Source organism: Metopolophium dirhodum, chromosome 3 (assembly GCF_019925205.1).
Source record: "Metopolophium dirhodum isolate CAU chromosome 3, ASM1992520v1, whole genome shotgun sequence".
Classification (NCBI taxonomy): domain Eukaryota; kingdom Metazoa; phylum Arthropoda; class Insecta; order Hemiptera; family Aphididae; genus Metopolophium; species Metopolophium dirhodum.
In genome coordinates this window covers 4996633-5017964 of record NC_083562.1, presented here as the reverse complement: position 1 = coordinate 5017964, position 21332 = coordinate 4996633, and the positions used below count along the sequence as shown (strand labels likewise).

Genomic DNA, 21332 nt, shown 5'->3' with positions numbered 1-21332 from the left:
CGTCATCAACTTCTGGAGCATAAATGCTTAGATTTTCAACTAAATGTTTTTTTCTGGTTAGGAAAGTAAATCTAGTTGGTACTTTTAGAATGTAATTTTCTTAATAATTCTGAAAAACAAAATCTTTTGCTCAGTCAATAACCTTGAAAGTTTACTAAAGGTTCCTTATTAGTCGCTATTAAATCTATTAAAAAAATATTAAAGATACATGTAATTTGTGACATTTTTTATAAGCATTTGAAGTTCATAGTTTGACAAAATTCATCGAAATCACGAAATTTAGCAAATTATTATGTAGTTTAAGTTGTATACAATTTTCAATTTCTATAGCTAAAAATGCTTGAAAATGCTTGAAAATGTATTATAAGGATCTTAAGTAATTTATTCTGAAAAATATCTAAAAATAAATAAATGAAATTTATTTTAATACCTTTGAAATTTGAATTTGACAAATTTAGACATTTAAACCTATATAATATCAATTTTAATTATTATTAGTAATTTAAAAATATTATTTGTGTGAACTTAAAAATGTTTACATATTCAACAGGTAGGTATACTATTATATTTTATATTATACACATTGACATTTTCAAAACATTTAGATTAATTTCAACTATTGCCTGTTAATACCACGAACCTATTCACACTGTTCTATGATAAGACGGTATTAACTCGAAAGCATACTATTATAATAATTAAATATTAATATAATATATTAAATGCAATGATTTTGGAAATAATTAAATCAACTTACCGTTATATACTATTGGTAAAATAAATTACTTACTATCAATAAGTATCAAAATACATAATATGATGAAATATACTTAGAAATATAAGCTGGTCAGTGGTCAGCCCATCTTCACTCAGTATCGTTTTTCGTATGCAATGATTTATCGTTGATTTCAAATTTAACACATACAGTATTACAATAATTCACTCAATGAAGAGAGAGAGACCCCACCCACACCCACTGTAAATAAGAGTGGTTACCTACTTTCTTTTTTTTTTCTTTTTTTAATTTAAATGTCAGATTATGGAGTTTTTACTCTCGTCGTTATAAAATGTAAATTACGTATTTATTTCCTAAAGTTAAAAACAAAGTTTAATAGAAAAAGCGCATGGAAACTTCATTATCACGATTTAAAATACCCTAGACACACTTTGTAGTATCTGTTGTAATTTATAATTTAAAAAAAAAAGTTTTACATTTAAACTTTAAGAGCCTTTTATTAAATATACACTTAAAAAAAATATATTTGAAATCGACACAAAACGTGTAACAACAAATGTTAGAACAAGTTATTTCCTAAATTATAATTTTAAACTAATTGAACAGTTTAAATATTATGTCTCACATTTTGTTAAAATATGCAAACAATATCAATTTAATAGTAAACCTAAAGAAAAATATGTATATTTTACACTGTTTAACTTATTTTAAATTTTAATGGGGCCACGTGAAGTTATAAAATATAATATATATTATTTTTATTTTAAGAAAAATAAAAGTTTAGTCTTGAAACGTTTGTTTGGAAATATTTTATGTTTTTTAAATAAATCATATATTTGGGTATATGCATTATGTAGTGCAATATGCATTCTAGATAAACTTATGTATAAACATTGAACTTACAACTTTCTACTTTCTAGTTACTAATTTATCTTAATAATAATACACAATTATTCTGGTGAAACGTTTTTGATTTTATAGCTATGATCATAAAATAGTAGGTACCTACTATTATTATAAATGCGTATATAAATGCGTGAAGATATATTGTATGCTTCGAGTTTTAGTATAAAATGAATACAAAAATAAATAGTTATATTTTTTCTCATTAAATATTATTTAGATAATTAACTAAATTATGGTTGTATATTATAGTTGACGTTATAATAATATTATGCATACACTTTATTTTCAACAAAATGCATTGTGTACGATAATTTTTTCTTAAGAACAACATTATACGTATAATATTTTATTTTTATATTATTTTTTTAATACTTCTCATAAACTGTGGAAAGCATTACACTACACTAGGTTGGCGCACGTAATAAAAAAATAAAATTGTAACTTAAATAAAAAAAACGTAATAATATATTATTTAATGTGTAATAATATGTATTACCAACGCGCAGTGTAAAAGTGTTGATCACAAAAGTAGGCACATAATATACCTAACGTCTCCGTGGAACTACGGGAGGGATACATTACAAATTATGGCTTATATAATGATTCTGCAGACGAGTAACAAGGTCGATCCTGCAGTATGTTTTATTCATACCTCAACCTTCTCGGCTAAGTCTGTTCACAAATGCATGATTAATCGCGCAGGTTTTTAGGCGCCGACGCTTTATCGTGCGCAATTTAAGCCTAGGATGATAGAGCGCAAAGCCAACGAGTAATACCTAAACAACAACCATAGTAGCCTATAATAATTCATTGTAGCTAACGAACGGCCATAGTATTTACTCCGGGCTGCGTTGTCCGGGCGACTTTTCACGGATTGCCGGACATGAAAACGCGATTATACTCGCATGTTAACTTTTGTGCACTGCGATCGTCCGTCTATATATAAACGGCAGTCGCATATCATGTGTATAAAATATTATAATAGTAACATACTCATCATATCATAATAATATGATAGTTTTGACGAATTTAATTAAGATTTTCATTGGGAAGCATTTAACCGTGCAACGACATGGTTGTATAAGCTCTAATATTGTATAATAACGTAGGTATCATATACAATACATGATAATTTGAGGAGGACTTACTATATTATTAAGGAACAGTAGTGCTGGGACAGTACATCTACACCCACACATGATATCGTAATCTATATTATGTTTCATAAGCCCTCCATTTTCCATAAGTGAATACTAACTAAACTAACCTGACACTCTGTATACGGAGTATATTATCATACACAGGCGTATTGTGTGTTAATTATTGCTAATGATTGAATGTATTGTGCAATATGTAACAACAACGAGTAAAATATTTATTTAATCATTAATGATAATACCTATGTGTAAATATTTATTTGTAAACATAGTAGGTATAATATCATAGTATACTAGGTACCTATTCTATTTTCGTATATCGAAAATGCTCAGCATTTGAAGTTGCATTGTTATTCGAACTAAAAGTAACATATATAGACGTTTTAATTTTAATTTAATCCTCGTGAAGTAATACTAGGGATATTCTTTGTATTTCCAACAGCAGAACAATATCAATTAAAAACTTGTTGAAAATAACGGTAATACCTAAAGAATCCTAATTACTACTATCTATTTTTTTTCATAACATTTATCTCATAGCAGCGAATTGTCCATAAAATAAGTTTAAAGAACTTGTTAATACTTTTATTTACAAATACAAATTATATAGTTCTACGTTATATGAAATATTGCATTTTCCTTATTTCTAAATTGATTTTTTAAATTTCAAATATTTAAAGTTTTTACTTTAAATTTGCAGCAAACAAAATTTAATTGACATTGAAATTAATAGCCATACAACAATCGCAACAATTTTTATATGTTGTGAACGTTTTTGATAAAAAAAAAAAGTAACAACTAATTATAAGTAGGTATTTATAAAGTTTAGTAGATAGGTATAAAGAAGTTTAAGTTTGCGAAAGCTATTTTATCTCAGTTCACGACATTATATAGTACACCACTTGTCCACTTCCTTTGTCTAAACTTTAGGCGCATATATAGTTAGTAAACTGTTAAATCAATATTAAATTATGATATATACTGTAGAGATATAAAAACATAAAACATACTTCGTTAATAGATTTTACAAAATGTCACCAACAAGAGTTACAACATAAAACTTATGAAAAACAGATTATTTTAAGATAGTATAATAAATTCAGTATTGGTTTAAAAAAAATCAAGCTAGTGCTTAAAATATTATAATTATATATCTATTGCAATTTTTAAGTACATACTCAAAAACTGTATTGCTCTTGGAAATATTCGGTATTGTCTGTCTTTACATTTTCTGACACAATATATGAGTGGAAATATGGAATACATATCATATTAATTTATAGTGAGCTTTCCGCTCACATAATGCTCGTATATATTACATTATAGTCTGTAGTCGGTAGGTATATTATTTATGTATAGTTCTGCAGAAGTTTCACTTTCAAAATACAAGGTACGAAAAGCCGTGGTTTATCTTCACTTTTCTTTAAAAATGTTACATAGGATATTATATATGTTATAAACATAAAGAATATCCAACAAAATTAATTATCAGTTTTTTTTAAAAATAAACATAATTTGTCAGATTTTTCTCATTTTCTCCATCAAATTTAATAAGACCCTATAAGTTACTTTACGTAACTAAACATGATTTCAAAGAACCTGACTCTCGGGTGTTTAATCAAATGTTAAAACAATTTCTACAAATATTTCCAAACAATATATTTCTATAGAAAATGTATACGACACAATTTATTATGAGACTCTACAGTTAATGTTATCCTACTTAACATAATATTAAAAGCATTTATTATTATTATTATTATTACCTAGTGTACACCACAGTACTGGAGCAGGATTAAAGCTCAACAAATACAGAGTTTAATTTCAAGACTAAAATACGACGGAAATAAGAAAGTGAGTAGATAAATAAATATAAACGATAAAAGTACATTCAGATGAATAATTACACAATTAAGTAACATTGGAGGTAATTCCAATTTATTGCCCGTAAATAATTTTGAATTTTATTATGACTGATACCACTGAAGGCAAATTAAGATTCAAGTGACTGTAGGTATTGTTTTTAATTTTCTTAGGTATATTGATAATGACTGAATCGTCTGTGGAACGAGACGATATGATATTCTGTGACAAAGCAGGAACCTTACTACACATGCCCTTTGAGAAATTTGGATAATCCATTTGGCTAAGATTATAACGGTTGAAGATGAATAGTTTTTGGTATGTTTTCCTCGAGTCTTTATGAATTACTTATAAGTCATATAAATGTTTGGCAACCATTCTGGGAAGCTGCAGTGTGCGAACCACTGAACCATCGCAATATGGCTCGCTCAGATGTAATGTAATTTCCAAATATTCAGTGGGAAAGACCACAAAATCTAAAAATTCAATGGGGTCATATAATATTGAAAATTATATTATGATTGAGTTGGTAGTTTCACGTTTTGCAAAGGTAAAAACACAGGATACATTTTAAACGTAAGACACTCGTTTCTTTGAAAAATAAAAAAGGATTCTTTTTATCATATTGGTTTTTTTTCAAGGAGACTTTTATAAATCATTTTATGATCTTAGGTAGTACAATATTTTTATGAAAACTTTGATGCATATACATATTAAGCATTGAACTTTTATATATCATGATGCGAAAGAATGTGAATAGCACATGCAATTTCCAATCTACTACTCTATTCGTTTGAATTTCAAATGCTTATAAATAATCTTATGCGAAAATTCGGTAATAACATAAACAAATAAAAAAAACACCAACATTTGTAAACTTAGTTTAGATAACCTAGTAAATAGTGATAAAAAAATAATATTAAAAGTGACGTTATCATCAAACGTTAAAATCATCAACTTGTGCCTAAATGTTCTAATAATCAATGTAAATAATTTCCACTTGTCACTTGATACAAGATATTTGATTTTTCTACTTAGTAATTTTTAACAATTTGATTTTATAATTATATAGATAATATAAAATTTGTATTTAATATATGTTTATGTACTACTACAGTTGTGATAAAATATGATAGGAGTAAGTTATAAAATAATTCAAAAATGCAGCGGCCATATTTTTGGGTTTTTTACTCATGGCCTATTCCGAATAAATACAGTATATGGGTTCTAGGTAGTAAGCCACTTCCAGTCCATCTTGTTATGTATATATTATTATATTGTAAAATATTGAACACAATAAAAGTACTTGGAGTGCGACAGACTATAATATAATACACGACTATCGTCTACAGTGAATGAGCAAAAACACACTTCAAATAACTTAAATATTTCTGTATAATAATATCTAAGTCTTTCAAAAAATTATAAAAAAAATCATAAAATCCGTATGGCTAATACATAATTTTATATTATAACCATAATTATAATTGTTTACGGAGCACGTGGAATGATTATTAGTTATTTTGATTTTGATATTTTAACAATCGTTTTTGATTCGAGACGACCAAGTAATATTACATTTCTTTTTTTTACTTAACAAAGTTAATGTCCTCGAATTATTTCACATAATATATCTATTCAATCGTTTGGAAATTTTTACGTACTTTATTTTATGTGTATCAAAAATACATTAATATTCAAAATTAAAAAGAAAAATCATAAAATACGCGGCCTAAGGTATATTTATAAAAATATATTGTGTATTATTTTCCATAGATAAAAAGAAAGTAATTACCGTAAACCTTAAAGTTAGAACTTTTTAAATCTCATTATTATACAACAAAATTGAAAATTGTATATTCACGGTTCCAGCGGTAAAATGTAAAATGTTTAAATTTAAAACTTTAACTACACACTACACAGAAATAATTGACACTTAAAAACATAGTTTTGATTGATCGGAATTTTATGGTAATTATTGTATTATATTTTATTCTCCACAGTTTTTCATCAGACGTATTCGTGCCGAGTCACTGTACATTTTTGAAGGCGTCTCTGCCAAATGGTTTTTTTTTGCATTTTCCATCATCCGTAATAAATTTTCATTCTAAAAACTATTTTATCACTTGTCTTAATCACTAAATTACCAAACACCATTGCTTTTTTCCACCCTTTTACGATCATATCAATAAAAACATCCTAAATAATAATATTGTTTAATGCATTTTAATCACGAAGAGAATTTTAATTTTACTTTTCTCCATTCTACAACTGAATTTCAGTGTAGTTACAATTTTATTTTTGAAAACTTTTTATCCAACACTGTTAATATTATGAATAATAATATACGTATAGTAAATGATAACCAATCTACATCGTTAATTTATTTTCTAAACTTATTATTTTAATGTTAACTTTGTATTTTTCGATAAAAATCTATTTTCTAGTTCATTGGAATTGAGTGTAGTTAGTAAAGGGAATTTAAATAATAAAGTTGTATATCCATATTTATATAGTTGTTTATTAACATGTTTAACTGCAAGTGGTATTAACATTAATAGTACCTAAATAATGATCCATTTATGTAAAATGTATTAGAATTTTTATATTTAACTTGAATAAATAATTTATTTGATGCTATGAATACATTATATAGTTGTCTGATTACATACATTTATAATTTATCATGATAGTAAGGTTTAAGTGTATTTTACTGAAACAATAATTTTTACTTTTAAAAAAAATGTTTCCTAATGATTTGAAATGATTTATTTTAGTTTAAACCCAAAATGTAGTTTAGCGTTGCTTTTTCAGACGTTAACTGCCCCATTAAGATCACAAGCAATAACAATATATTTGTTTTTTTTCTTGAACGCACATGAGCCTTATACCTACGTTTCTTTTAATTTATCGTTTTAACTATTGTACACGCAATGTTCAAAATTTTGAAAAAAACTTAATTCACAACACTGGTTTTTCTAACTGTTTTTAAGAAATGTATAAATGTAAAATAATAACATACAATATAGTTCATTAGCTACAATAATATTAAGGAGTAATTATTTAATGAATATAAAATTTCTTAGTTTTTGAAGTTACTGATATTACAATAATATAATATATTGTTAGATTTAAATATCATATGCAAATACACATTAACAGAGATAGGGGAAAAATTGGTTTTGCTCTTCACCAAGGTAAATTTATTGAAAAGTAGGAGGATATTATATAGGTCTTACATATAACATATATAAGTATTATATTAATTTAGGCCACCTATAGCCTAAACCTATTAAATAATAAAATAATTTTCTTTTAAAAAACATTTAATCAAATGCAATGAATAATATACTTGAAAGTATAAAGTTAACATAAATATTGAGTCATATGCACATACAATATATTTATTTTTAAATAAATAGTTCTATAGAATTATTTTTGAAAAGTAATATATGTATAATCAATATATATTGTAGATGTAGTAGGTTGCATTGTTATACATTCTGTAAGCGATTTAAAATTGTATAATATTTTATAAATTTACCAAATGTTTGGAAAAAAATATAGCTTTTTTTTATAAACATAATATAATACTTAATGGACTGTTTTTTTTTAGGTTTTGTTTTATGTTAAAAAAGAGATGTATAGTAGAGATGAGTAGTTTTAAATAATATTTAGTACAAAAATGTATTTATTATTTACAATGGGATTTTTTAGTTTTTATTTTTAAATAAACCTAGGTTAGGGTTTGGGGTTTTACACAATATTTTGATTAATCTGAAAAATTTAAAACCTAAATTATTGATTAAGTTTTCTTTAGTTTTCATTTAGAGTTATAAAAAACAAATAAAGACATCATGTAATACGCAATAATAATAAATGATTTGTGAAAATAAGATTTAATAAAAACGAATTCAATTTAAGTTGAAAATTTATGGGAGCCACGATGATTTTAAAAATATTGTTATTAATACTAACATTTTATTGTTTGACATTTTCCACTAATGAAGCGTTCTCGTTTGGAAAAAAAAATTAGTTTGTATAGCCACTGAAGACTGAACACTCCTTAAATGGCATAAAAAATCTGAGTATTTGAAAATAATATTAGGTATATATAAAGTGTAGTGTACTTAAGTATTCGAAAAATCAGAACCTACTTGAATAAATACACTATTAAAGGAAAAAATTATGGGCGAGGGTGTATGCTAAATCACCCTGTATATACCGTCGACGACCGACTTATACCGCATTTGATGTGAAACGTTTTTGCCGGTGACCGAAATATAGGTACCTTTATACCTATGTTTAATCTCGCTCTACACAGCGTCTATGTCAGCTAGTGCGAGTAAAAATAGCAACCGCTATACTAAAAGAACCGTTTATTTTTTGTTTTTTTGGCAGTTCAACCGACAAAGCCGATAAGAGCGGTTGTTCTACGGGATGCGAGTAATATTATATTGAATAATAACAAAGTACATTATAATAATATATTACGTTGTGAAGATGATAATATTATCGACAACGGTCGTAGGCACCTACCTCTGATATAATATTATGATGGAACATTTTTTTTTTCTCAATCGTTAAAATATAGATAATCCTGTTCGTTCGATATAATATAGAAAACAAAACCGTTTGAAGGAAACACGTGCAGGTACGTACCTACGACTCAATTTAGAAACGTTCTACCCCACGTTGTTTTAAATTCATCGACAGCTAGTTGGTACGTTAACAAGTTTATTATGTTATTATACCCTGCAATACTCATCGTCCCAATCGGCGGCAGTATAGTAATATTCGATTTAAATTGTATATAGATTATAGTTGTGTTATTGCGGCACTTGGGCTTTTTCAAATTGTAATTATATTTTATACGGCACTGTGTACTTTTATACGATCGCGCCATAAATCCTTCGAACCGTAAACGCGAAATGTGGGAATTTATAAATGTGACGGAAAATTGCATTTATTATTTTGCACAATATAATGCGTATAATATAATATAATAATATTATACTATACCTATTTTTACTTATTTTACAATTATTTTTGTAATGCATAGGTGCATTTTATAGTTGTAACTACAAAACTTGATTAAAAAACGGTAACATTCATTACCTACTTAATTTATTTCATAACCAAAAAAACATAATTTAGGTATACCTACGACGTTTGTAATAAATGTATCATAATAAAGTTTTTTTTTTCAAATTGTGTAATCAGTAAAAGTATATAAAAACAGTACACATGTATTCTGTGAAATACAAAATATGATACATGTGTTTCCGATAAAATTTAATAAATAGTTTTGACCCAAAAAACTTTTCATTTCTATTATTATATAAACGTTATAGGTACTTTTGCGTTTTGTTTACTGTCGTTGCGTTGTGTACATGTTTTAGTAAATATTGAACTATATAGATTATATTTGGAGTAATATTGGTTTTCGTAGATATACACTTAAAAGTTAAAACCATCAAAACATAGTGATTTTCTCACTTTAAAACAATATCGTATAATATAAATTAATTCGTTAACGAAATCATCAGTCTGGTACTTATTATAATATAATATTAACATAATATCGAGCTATTATATGATTTATGATGTGTACACGCCTGTTTTAATAGTACCTACCATTATTTTGACTGTACCTATACTCCAAATTACAAATAATAATAGCGTTAGCGTACCTACCTATCTGAAACTCGGCCAAGATGGAGAGGAGGTTGTAATTTGTTTTATACAACAATTGGTACTGAGCTGAGCTCTTCCCCGACAGCACCCCTCGTAAATCTACCAATTTAATTTTCTTTTACAATAATTCTCATTGTTTATTCAATGATAATTTAAAACAATGTTACCATAAACACAATAATTAATGAGTACCTATGTTAAAAACCAGAGTCTAACTCCCGAGGAGAGGATCATTTAACCGCCCCTCCTCCCAAAAAAAAAAAAAAAATACAAAAACTGCACTGTTACTATGTAGGTGTATTGAGTCGTACATTATTTGTTCAATAATGTTATGCATACTGAATACAAAATCATATTAATTTTTGTCAGTGCGGATATGACGTTGTTTAATTAAAATAGTTCCAATAAACGACCGAGAGGTATAGGTACTATGTAATAGAGCCGTGGAGGTATAGTAGTCGTATATAACTGTAATTATTATTATTATTATTATTATTATTATTTATGACTATAGATAATACGCGGGTAGACACGGTTATTGTTGAGGTTTGACATAAAAATACTAAAGAGCGTGCCGGCCGAAAGAGCAGCGACACGTTATAAACGCATTTGGTTGCCAACGGTGTGTGCATAAAATATTTCGAAATATAATAATATATTTTCATTAGTTTCGGCTTTAGTGGTTGTTTCACCTGTTTAACAATTTTCGCGAGCGGTATAATAAAGGATCGACTTTAGCCGCAACACAACCGTGATGGGTTTTCCGTATTAGGTATATACGTTTTGGTACCTATATACCTAACGGGAGTAAAAATTTCGTCTCGTGGTGTAAAACGTTATTTACATCGTATAAATATAAATTATGGCTTAAAAAACTCGAAGTCTGAAACGTTGGAATTTATAATGTATTATTCTGCCATAAATTATTATTATTTTATTATCACTTTTATTTTTTATTTTTTTGTAGGTATGATTTTGTTTACTTCTACAACAGAAATAAAACATCCAATTTTTTATCACATGTGTTTTGTTCTATAAGGCAGAGTATTAAATACGTCACAGTATATGTTTCTCGTATCGTTGTATCGATATCAATAAAATAATTATGTAGCACATACAATAAAATATAATGTAAACAATAAATATTATTACGTGATTGATTTATTGAAACTTGATAATTTAAATACCATCTCAACTCTAAAAACCAAATTAAAATATACTAAAATTGTCATGTTAAGATATTACCTATAAAAGCTACATTAAATGTACGACCTTGTTAATTTTGTATTTTTTTTTTTTTATCAGGAATTCATAACTGCCGCCTGTCGTCATAATGTCTACAAGTCAAAGTGGTTCTGAATTTCCAACTGGCATAGATCAACAGAACAAAAAGTTTACCACTATAATTATTTATCCGACGGGTAAGATTTCAAATGAAAAATTCAAAGAACGGAATAATCTTAAATGCGAATATACTTTATAATTCCATAGTGACTCCAGAAAAGATAATCATACCAATGGTATCGTGTATTTTGGGTTTCCCGTTGTTGGCGCTAATGGTGATATGCTGTTTAAGACGTAGGGCCAAATTGGCGAGGGATCGAGATCGTCGAAGAAATTTAGGGTGAGTCTTTCTGTTAATGTACAGCATATACTATATTACTATGTATATTGTTATTTAGATACTAGATATGTAGTATAAGCATCAAAATGTGTTTTTTTTCATTCACTCTAACGATCCAATGCATAGAAGTGTACCAAATATTTGCTTTTTAAAATAAAAAAAAACGATTCTATAATTAATACGCATTATTAAGTATTTACTATGGATTTGAATTTGAATATTAAATTTGAAACGTTAAAATTCGTAAAATAAGTAAATATAATGTCACGTTTATAAGCGTAGCAATGGCATATACAGTGGAGATCTGGACCAGAAAATTACGCCACTGCCTAAGCCTCTTAGGGCCTGTTTTACAATCATAGTTTAAACCTCGGTTACGCCTAACCCACTGATTTTACCGGCCGAATTCGGTGGTTTAACCTTAGTTTAACGATTGTAATCGCACGGGCCCTTAGTGTATTGTTACTCATACCCATTATATAGTTGCTGAACAATGACCATATAATGATATATTTTATTATAAAATATAAGTGATGTATAGGTTATAAATTAGCCATATAGCCTTTATAGTATCCATAGCGGTAAAACGCACGAACATATTTCAATATATTTTGAAATTTTACAATCGAAAAGGAAACCACCTAAAATTATATCCTGGCTATTTCATAGTCATGGTCATCTGAAACGCTTAAACCAAATTTCATATAAATCACACACATATTGTATCGCAATTAATTTTCGTCTTGGCAGTTGGCACTAGCCACTAAGTTATTATCTACATTTAAACGGGCAGTGCATGTAAATTGAAATTCAATATTAATTGCGTATTGTTATGGTTATTCTGAAATGAGGTATTATTTAAGATATTTCATAAACACAGTCTATGAGAACATTTATCTAGTTTCGCGATTAAATTTGAAACGCGTATTGATTTAAAGTTATTAAAATTTACGTGGAACCTTGTTTTAAATTTTCAATCCTTAGCTACAAAAGTTGAACATTTTATAAATTTTTAACTACAAAATAATTATTACATTTTAAATTTGATAAATTTTGTCAACATTTTAACTTAAATGCTTATAAAAAAAAATTGTGCCTATGTATTTTTAATATTTTTCAACTTCTACTGTAACAATATACCAGGAGCCATGTATACAATTTTCACGCTTTTCTACCCAACAAATAAAATTTTATTGATATTCGTAGAAAAAAAAACTAAAAAAATTGAGAACTGACAATGTCCGTAAACAGCCCAAAAAGAGTCGAAATATTTTCAAAATTGTATGGTGTATAGGAAATGCTAATATAAATATTCAGTGAAATAATCAAGCATCTACGTTTTTTAATTACAACAAAATAAGAAAACCGTTACACGAGAAATCGAGTGAATATAAAATGTTGTAAAAATATGAATTTCAAACACTCATAAAAATTTAATTTAATTTTCTTGTAGAAATTTTTTTTTTTCGATAAAGGTAGATAAACTTATGGATAATCTTGTATTACATTTTCAAATCTTAGATTGAAAAAGAAAAATTTTTATGAATTCTCAACTCAAAATAATATGCTAATTTTCGTGATTTGTTCGTATTTTGTCAATATTTGAACTTTAAATGCATATAAATAAAAACTGTGATTTTTAATATATTTTAATATTTTTAGTATATTATTTTTAATAATTTTCAAATATCATTGTAACAATATAGTAGGACCCTTGTATTAAATTTTCAACCTTTTTTACCCAACAAATAAAATTTAATTGATATTTGTAGAAATAAAAACTAAAAAAAATGGAAACTGAAAATGTCCGTAAATAGCTCAAAATAAGTCAAAATATTTGGAAAATGTTACGGTGTATATAAAATGGTAATATAAACATTCAGTTAAAATTTTATGTGCCTACGGTCATTTATTTTAAAGTTACACCAAAAACCAAAATCGATTTTCTCAAAAACAGATTTTGCGTAAAAATTCCCGTTTTTCCTTAATTTTTCTTTTGTTTTTCATGTCGCTTTTGAAAACTATTGGGAAATTTATTCTTTTGACCCCCTAATGTACCAACTAGATTCACTTTCCTATCAGAAAAGTTACTGCTGAAGAAAATCCAAGCACTTTTACTGTCCTAAAAGGTGATGATAGACACAAAAAAAAAATAAAAAAAAACACACATCATTGTAAAATCAATCCATTCATAGCTTCGCTCAGAATCTAAAATATTTATAGATAAATTTCAATAATAACCATCATTATTTTAATAATATTTATAAATGTAATATGATTTAAGTGTTATTACAATAATAGAATAGGTGTCTTACAATTAACTGTAAAAAAATGTATTTATCTCAATATTAATTCGTTGCATAAAACTTAAAGCACATTGTTTCTTTGGTTGTTATTCTTGGGCACCATTTATTCGTTATCAGTATGTTTTTTAGTGTTTATACTTTATGCACAAAATGAGCGAAATTAATTTCATCCGGAATAATAATGAAATGTAAATAAATGAGAAATAGTTTTTGGTGTTTTGGATAAGAATAGAAAATTAAATACTCGCTTTTTAAACCCTAAACATACACATAAGTAAATTGTGTTACATTTGCGGATGATGATTTGTCAATTTCAAATATGGTTCTCTAATTTGAAAATAATATTATGTTTGAACATAATATAATAGGGTTATTGTATTACTGTATTATATTCGTAATTAACATACATAATTATTAATTATATAATTTATTCTAATGTTGTTAATTTGCATTATTTTTTTTCAGTTAATTGTATAATTATTTAATTGTTTATTAATTTATAGAAGGTATGCTAAAATTGTGTTGATTACCTAAAATGCCTTAGTTTTTTTATCCTAATAATATTATAGTGATTCAATAATAAATTCGTGTTGACATTAAAATACCATATTATTTATATTTAAAATAAAAAAAGTTGTGACAAGGGTCACAACTTTTTGACAGTCGCCATTAACTGTATAAATATATTATAATACATAATTTTACAACGAATTTCTTGGATACCCAAAAACTATATTTTTTCTTTCAAAAAAGATTACATTTTTTAAAAGTCTAGACTCTCATGTCTCATACACTCACAGTTCAACTTCTTAAACCCTTGATTTCGTTTATAAAAAAAAAATGGATACAAATAACAAATTCGTTTTTTGGTTGCATCGTGGTATTGTATGGTCGTGCTTACGGAGAATAAATTTGGTATATCAGCTACCACCTGTTTGTTGCTATCAAACATTTTTGTAATTTGACGAATTGAAAATCCTACTTTTTCCCAATACGGTTTTAATGTCAATCGTGGGTGTGGTCGAATCACGAAGGTTACGTCGTATAAAAGAACATAATGTTATTACATTCATCGTATATATAGTGATTTGTCTCCTCGTACAAACGTACAATAGAAAACTATAGAGTCGTTTTTTTGTTTATTGATGATCGCTGTGGGGTATTCCTTTTGAGTGTTTATGAGCTGAGGAGTAGATTTGAAACTGCAATAACTTTACTCGACTTGTATAATACATAATTTATACCGCTACGTCGTATTTTAATGAAGTGCGTTTAATCCTTTGATACTATCGCATTGTTATATACGCCTCTGACGTATACGGTTTGGTACGTACCTTTAATTCGGATGTGATAATGTTTATTTTCATGCACACGTAATTTTTGGGTGATCCTGTATTGGAGACGCGTGTTTATTAACATGTCGAAATTAAGGGCGTTGATTTCTTTAACGGCTTTGACAAGCTCGTTTTACAAGTTGATAAATACAAGTTGAGAGTCAATTATTGTTGTTCCATTTTAAGGAAGAGTTCAAAGAAATTTTAAATTTATTTAAGTGTTGTATGTTGTATTCATCAATGTATGTAACAATGAATATCAACATAATACCAACCAACGAAAATATTTCTCGTTGAGATCCACAATAACTTTCAAATAGTCTACCAGATAGAAAAAACCCAATGTAACCTATCGCGCGGGAATGAAAGTTCACTAAGTGAGGAACTCACATTCAACCATACAACCCAACACAACCATCCTTAACAACAATGTGACTCTATATCTATAATAAGGCAAACATAACGTAACAACCTAGTACAGTATGAATAGACCACATAAATCGTAACAGAGTGGCCCTTATCATGGCACAGGGGCGTAGGGCAATGTTATGTGAGTGGTTCAAAGAATTATACAAAAATAAAAATTTTCTATAGCATTTTCTAGAAACAAAATTTGTTACTGTATAATATAATATATGTATAGTGTACCTATCCAAGTTTCGTTGTTATTTTATTTTATAACGCATATTGAATGTCACAATTAAAAACAATATTGATAAAAGCCATCGTCGTGACTATCACAATAATCTGGATTTACATACATACATACATATATACATACATACATAGAGAAGTGTTACACCATACATTGACTTGATATAATTTTACATAACGTGATCAATCGCACAGTTAATCGACATACATTTTTAAATAAATTGACTATTCATGTTTATTTAAAAAAAAAAAATAGTATATATTATGTAGGACGTAGGTTACCATTCTACATTATTTATGTATTATTATTTGATTTTCATTTATATCAACATTATATTAAAAAACATATTTATATAGTTATATTATAAATAAAATACTGCATCATTATATAAGTTTGTACAACAACTCGATTGATACAATTTAACTAGAAAAAATGCATTTAAGTTCGTTCTGTGGTTTTCTGATATTGTATAGTTGTACATATATATACAGGTCGTAGATATTCAAAGTAGAAAACTCGTAAATATTGAATTCACATTCGTTGAATAACTACTAATGTACTATAATATAAATTTTGTATCCATCAACGTTTGCGTTTGAATGTGCACCTTTGACATTTTTTATGTGGTTCAATGAGATTATATATTGAATAATTTGTACATACGCAACACTATATTTATGTGTTTACGTCTCAAGTAATTGAAATATTCGATTTGTACGATGCTAATAATAATATATAACATTAGATTCCATTCAAATATATTTGATGCATTGGATTTAAATCCAGATGTTTCTACAACTGACAAAAGATTAATTAATGTTGAATCAATCAGCACAACGGTTATCGAATTTCTTGTTACTTTTTTAGTCACCATTATAGTCATTTTTTAAACCCGAACAACTCCAATTCTCCAGTCAAACCGATTGCTCGTCTTTTCTTTAAAGGTTTTGACTTTTGCATCCCATTTAATTTGTCCTGTATAAGAGTTTCGGGGACGTCCTGCAGTTTTCTTTCCTTCTACCATAACCTCTAATATTATATTATGCAATTCTTCTGGGTGTCTCAGGGCATGTCTAACCATTTTCCAGCGTCTTACTTTAAACGTATCTATGAGTGTACGTTTTTCTCCCACAGTTCTAAGTACTTCTTCATTCGTTTTCCGCTCTATCCAACTTATCCTTTCCATACGCCACCAACACTACATCTCGAAGACTTCGTAGTCAAGGTATCACATAATTATGTTGATTTTTTGTAATATTCCTTTGGCTAAACAAATATGATATGATATATAATATACAATTTTAATATATGTATATATTTTTGTTTAATACAACGTCAAAATATAAATTAATATTTTTACTAGTGTACGGACGAATTGTTACATAGGCTGAAACTATTGTGTTTAAAATAATTGTTAAACTAATACTTAGTTAATTATTATAATCATATGTATGTTACGCATACATAATGTTATAAAGAAAACCAATTTCTATTCAAACAGTTCACCCACAGGCGCAATGTAGTATTTATTTGAGAAAAGATTTGCAGAACAATAGACAGACTCAGTACAATAGTGTGTATACTCTGTCATATTCAGTGCACTAACAAACTTCAAAAGTCTACGTTTACGGTTTACATCCAAAAGGAAAGCACATTATCGACATCACAAAGACAGTTCAAAAAGAAATTCAATTTTGCCAGGTTCCCGGGCATTGGGGAACGCCAGGAAATTACAAAACTGTTCGAGTAGCTAAAAAGCTGCAACTTTTGACCTAGGAGAAATGAAATTCGTACACAAACATAAAACTCATACAATATATAATCGATAATAATGAAAAAGTTTAAGATGTAGAGTATAGTGAGAGAGGGTTTGGGTCGATAGAAGTAAATAAGTAGATGTGTATGATGATACGCCAAAATTCGTGAAATCAACATATTATTCTAATAGAAATTGGGAAGTAGAAATAAATGTCTGCAGAAACTAGAAATTATTCATAAACAATTTATTTTATCCAAACTCAGTGAACATCATCATTGGTGTGTCTAACGAGGCGAGAAGAGATCAGCCGGTGTGCAATATATGAGATGTTACTATGCGATGTATATCTATAATATAATTATACTATAAAATACGCTTAATGGAAAAAAAAAAGAAAGACTATCCAAGATTACTAAACTTAACGTGAATTGGATCAATTACTCACAGTCCAAAAACTATAAATATGTTAATGCAGTTAAAATAAAATAATAGTTTCGTGTGGTGAATTTGAGGCAGCATAATACAAAATATATCTTATGCATTTATTTTTTTTATAAACCGTAACATTAGGTTTACCTCCATATTGTAATAATAACTGAACAATTCTATATTCAATCGTAAATAAGCTTACTATGATTTATTTGAAATCACACTCTGTTAATAAAGTGGTAAAAATAATAATTCAAAAAAATTATATTCACCTAGTTGGTCAGACAATATTAGAATGTTATAATGATAAATAGGTAAGAAACAATATTATGTAAAATTCGATAACGATAAAAATTTGATTAAGCCCGTAACTTTATATATTTAAGATAAAATAAAATGCTTGTTGTTGCACATACCACTTATTTATGGATTTTAAACATTAAAAACATTGTGTAAAAATGTAAGACATCGCATAAGACGAAGTGTAATATATTTTTTGTACAGAAAAGAACATTTTTAAAGATATATTGTTATTATAAGCATAACATGAATATAAACGGTGTACAATTTTAAATAGACAATATTGTTTTTTTATTACATTTACATTGAATTAAAAACTTGTTCCAGATGCCTATTTTTTATGATTTTATCTAGATCTAACATTGAATAGCGTTGGTCATTCTTATTCTTCGTTGTTTTTTAACCCTATTTAACCCTTAAATAATAAATATATAGTATTGGAATACCATAAAATCGCGATAGTGTAGAAAAAAATCTCAGCAAATAAGGTTTTAACTGGGTTTAGTTTAAAATTGTTTGGCAATTAATATTTGGTGATTAAAGCCATTGCATTCATATATTTTATGCGTTTCTACAATAATAATAGAGCTTCTGTGTTTTGTGCTACAGTGAATGAAGTGAGACAAGTGCCCTGCAACAAGTGGTCTTTATATTCTGTACGGATTTATATATATATATATATATATATATATTATAGTTTTCATTGAATAACTCAATAAAAATGCTATTATTACTCCAAAGGATCTTCAAAATAAGTATATTTAGATACGTATACAATATAAGTATATTGTACGTGGTATGACAATATATAAATTTCGCTATAATTTGCTAAAATATTTATTTCTAGCGAACATTAATTCTCAATATATAAATACAGATTTATTAAAGAAATGATATAGGTAGTTCCATGATCGCTTATATTATCTATGCACTGATATTTTAATCACAATTATGCAAAACTCATAAGTTTGTCATTACGGTTGTGTTGTTAAGTTGGACCTGGTACAATTTCAAAATAGATAGTATAATGAGTTCTATTTTCTGGTTATATTTTATATATTTCTAATTTTTACTGTAAAATGCTGAGCATAATATTGTGTTGTTGGGTAAAATAACAATTTAGAATTACGACTTTTAGATCACATACAGGTCTAAGGGACTTATATTGCTTTTGCATATATTTTATTAAGAGTGTAAAAAGTATTAATCTGATTCGATGCAAACAATATAATTCAAGTCGTCTGGATCTAAAGTTTAAAAATGTTGAACGTTTATTTTTGCATTAAAATGTTTTTCTTCTATAAATGCAAAATGTAATAGCAAAGAAGTCACTCTGATTGTCAGTAGGTGTCAAGTGTACCTTGTTATTTAGTATAGGTCACTATAAAGGATGACATGTTAAATTTGAATTCAATGATAAATCATTGTACCTTTGCATTCAAAAACGATTCTGAGCGGAGACATCCTGTCATTCTATAATTCTAAGAAAATTGTATTACCTATATATATTTTATATTGCTATAAGTAATTTATTTTTCTATAAATAAACATGTAAGGTAAAGTAATTGTTGTTAAAAATATACTACTTATATTCAATAATAATAGTAATATTATAATATAATAATATAATATTACTAGTTACATCAATATTCAATACCAACGTGGTACCGAAGAACGGTGTTCATATAGAATCGTATAGTGTATTTAGCTTAAAATTAAATATTTTAATATTTATTAAATCTAAATATTTTTTTTTGATCGTATTGTGTATATAGTAAATAATAATACATGCAGTGACGAAATGTCTCAAGTCCCTGCGAATATTATTTTTTAAATTACAACAAAATAACTAAAATTGTTATTGGTTTGTTATATGTCCAATTTCGTCATAATTTTAAATTGGAGGTCTATAAAAAAAAATAGCGCACATTTATTTCTGTGTTATTTAAGTTATATATCAATAAAAATGTATTAAAAACCATGTATGCAATTTTCAAGCCTCAATAGCTTGTTAGCTATAGAGCTCAATATAATATATATAACCTCAATAGCGGTTTTATAAATATTTAACTACAAAATAATTTGCGAAATTTCGTAATTTTTTACTTTTATCATCGCATATTTCAACTTTTATAAGTGAATTATATTTAAATACACATTATTATATAGTTTTGTCGTGCATTAAATCCCGAGTCCTGATTCAATCCCGTGGCCCATATTTATAATAATATAATAACAATGGACAGAATAATGCATATATTATAGTTTATCGGCCACATATCCGTGTCGGTCAATATAGTCTGATAATAATAGCCATCTACAGGAAGTTCACTTGCAGTTGATATCAAGTGCGTATGATTTTATAAACTACAGTGAAGTATACTACTAAATGGATTAATGGATAATATTCTATATTGGTGATAATGCAATGTGTGTGTATCCATGAAGTCAATTGCAGTTATGATTTTTTATGATATTTGTTCGGTATTTTAGGTTTAGATAGGAGGTGTTTCTTGACGATTTGCCAAACGCTCGTTTATTTCGATATTTAAACTGACAAATCCTC

At 27.0% G+C, this 21332-nt stretch overlaps 1 protein-coding gene across 8 annotated transcripts in view; it reads left to right on the top strand.

Annotated features, from left to right (window-relative positions):
* The window catches only part of LOC132941358 (uncharacterized), a 103225-nt gene that overhangs the window by 59147 nt on the left and 22746 nt on the right, over positions 1–21332 (top strand). For 6 of the 8 annotated variants that reach the window (XM_061009378.1, XM_061009380.1, XM_061009379.1 and 3 more), the window contains 2 exons: positions 11665–11780; positions 11851–11983. In XM_061009378.1, coding sequence (XP_060865361.1) covers positions 11693–11780; positions 11851–11983 — 221 coding nt within the window. In that variant the 5' untranslated portion in view covers positions 11665–11692. Of the gene's footprint in view, positions 1–4634; positions 4654–9083; positions 9317–11664; positions 11781–11850; positions 11984–21332 lie in introns of those variants that run through there. The other 2 variants (XM_061009382.1, XM_061009383.1) reach the window with 2 other exon arrangements.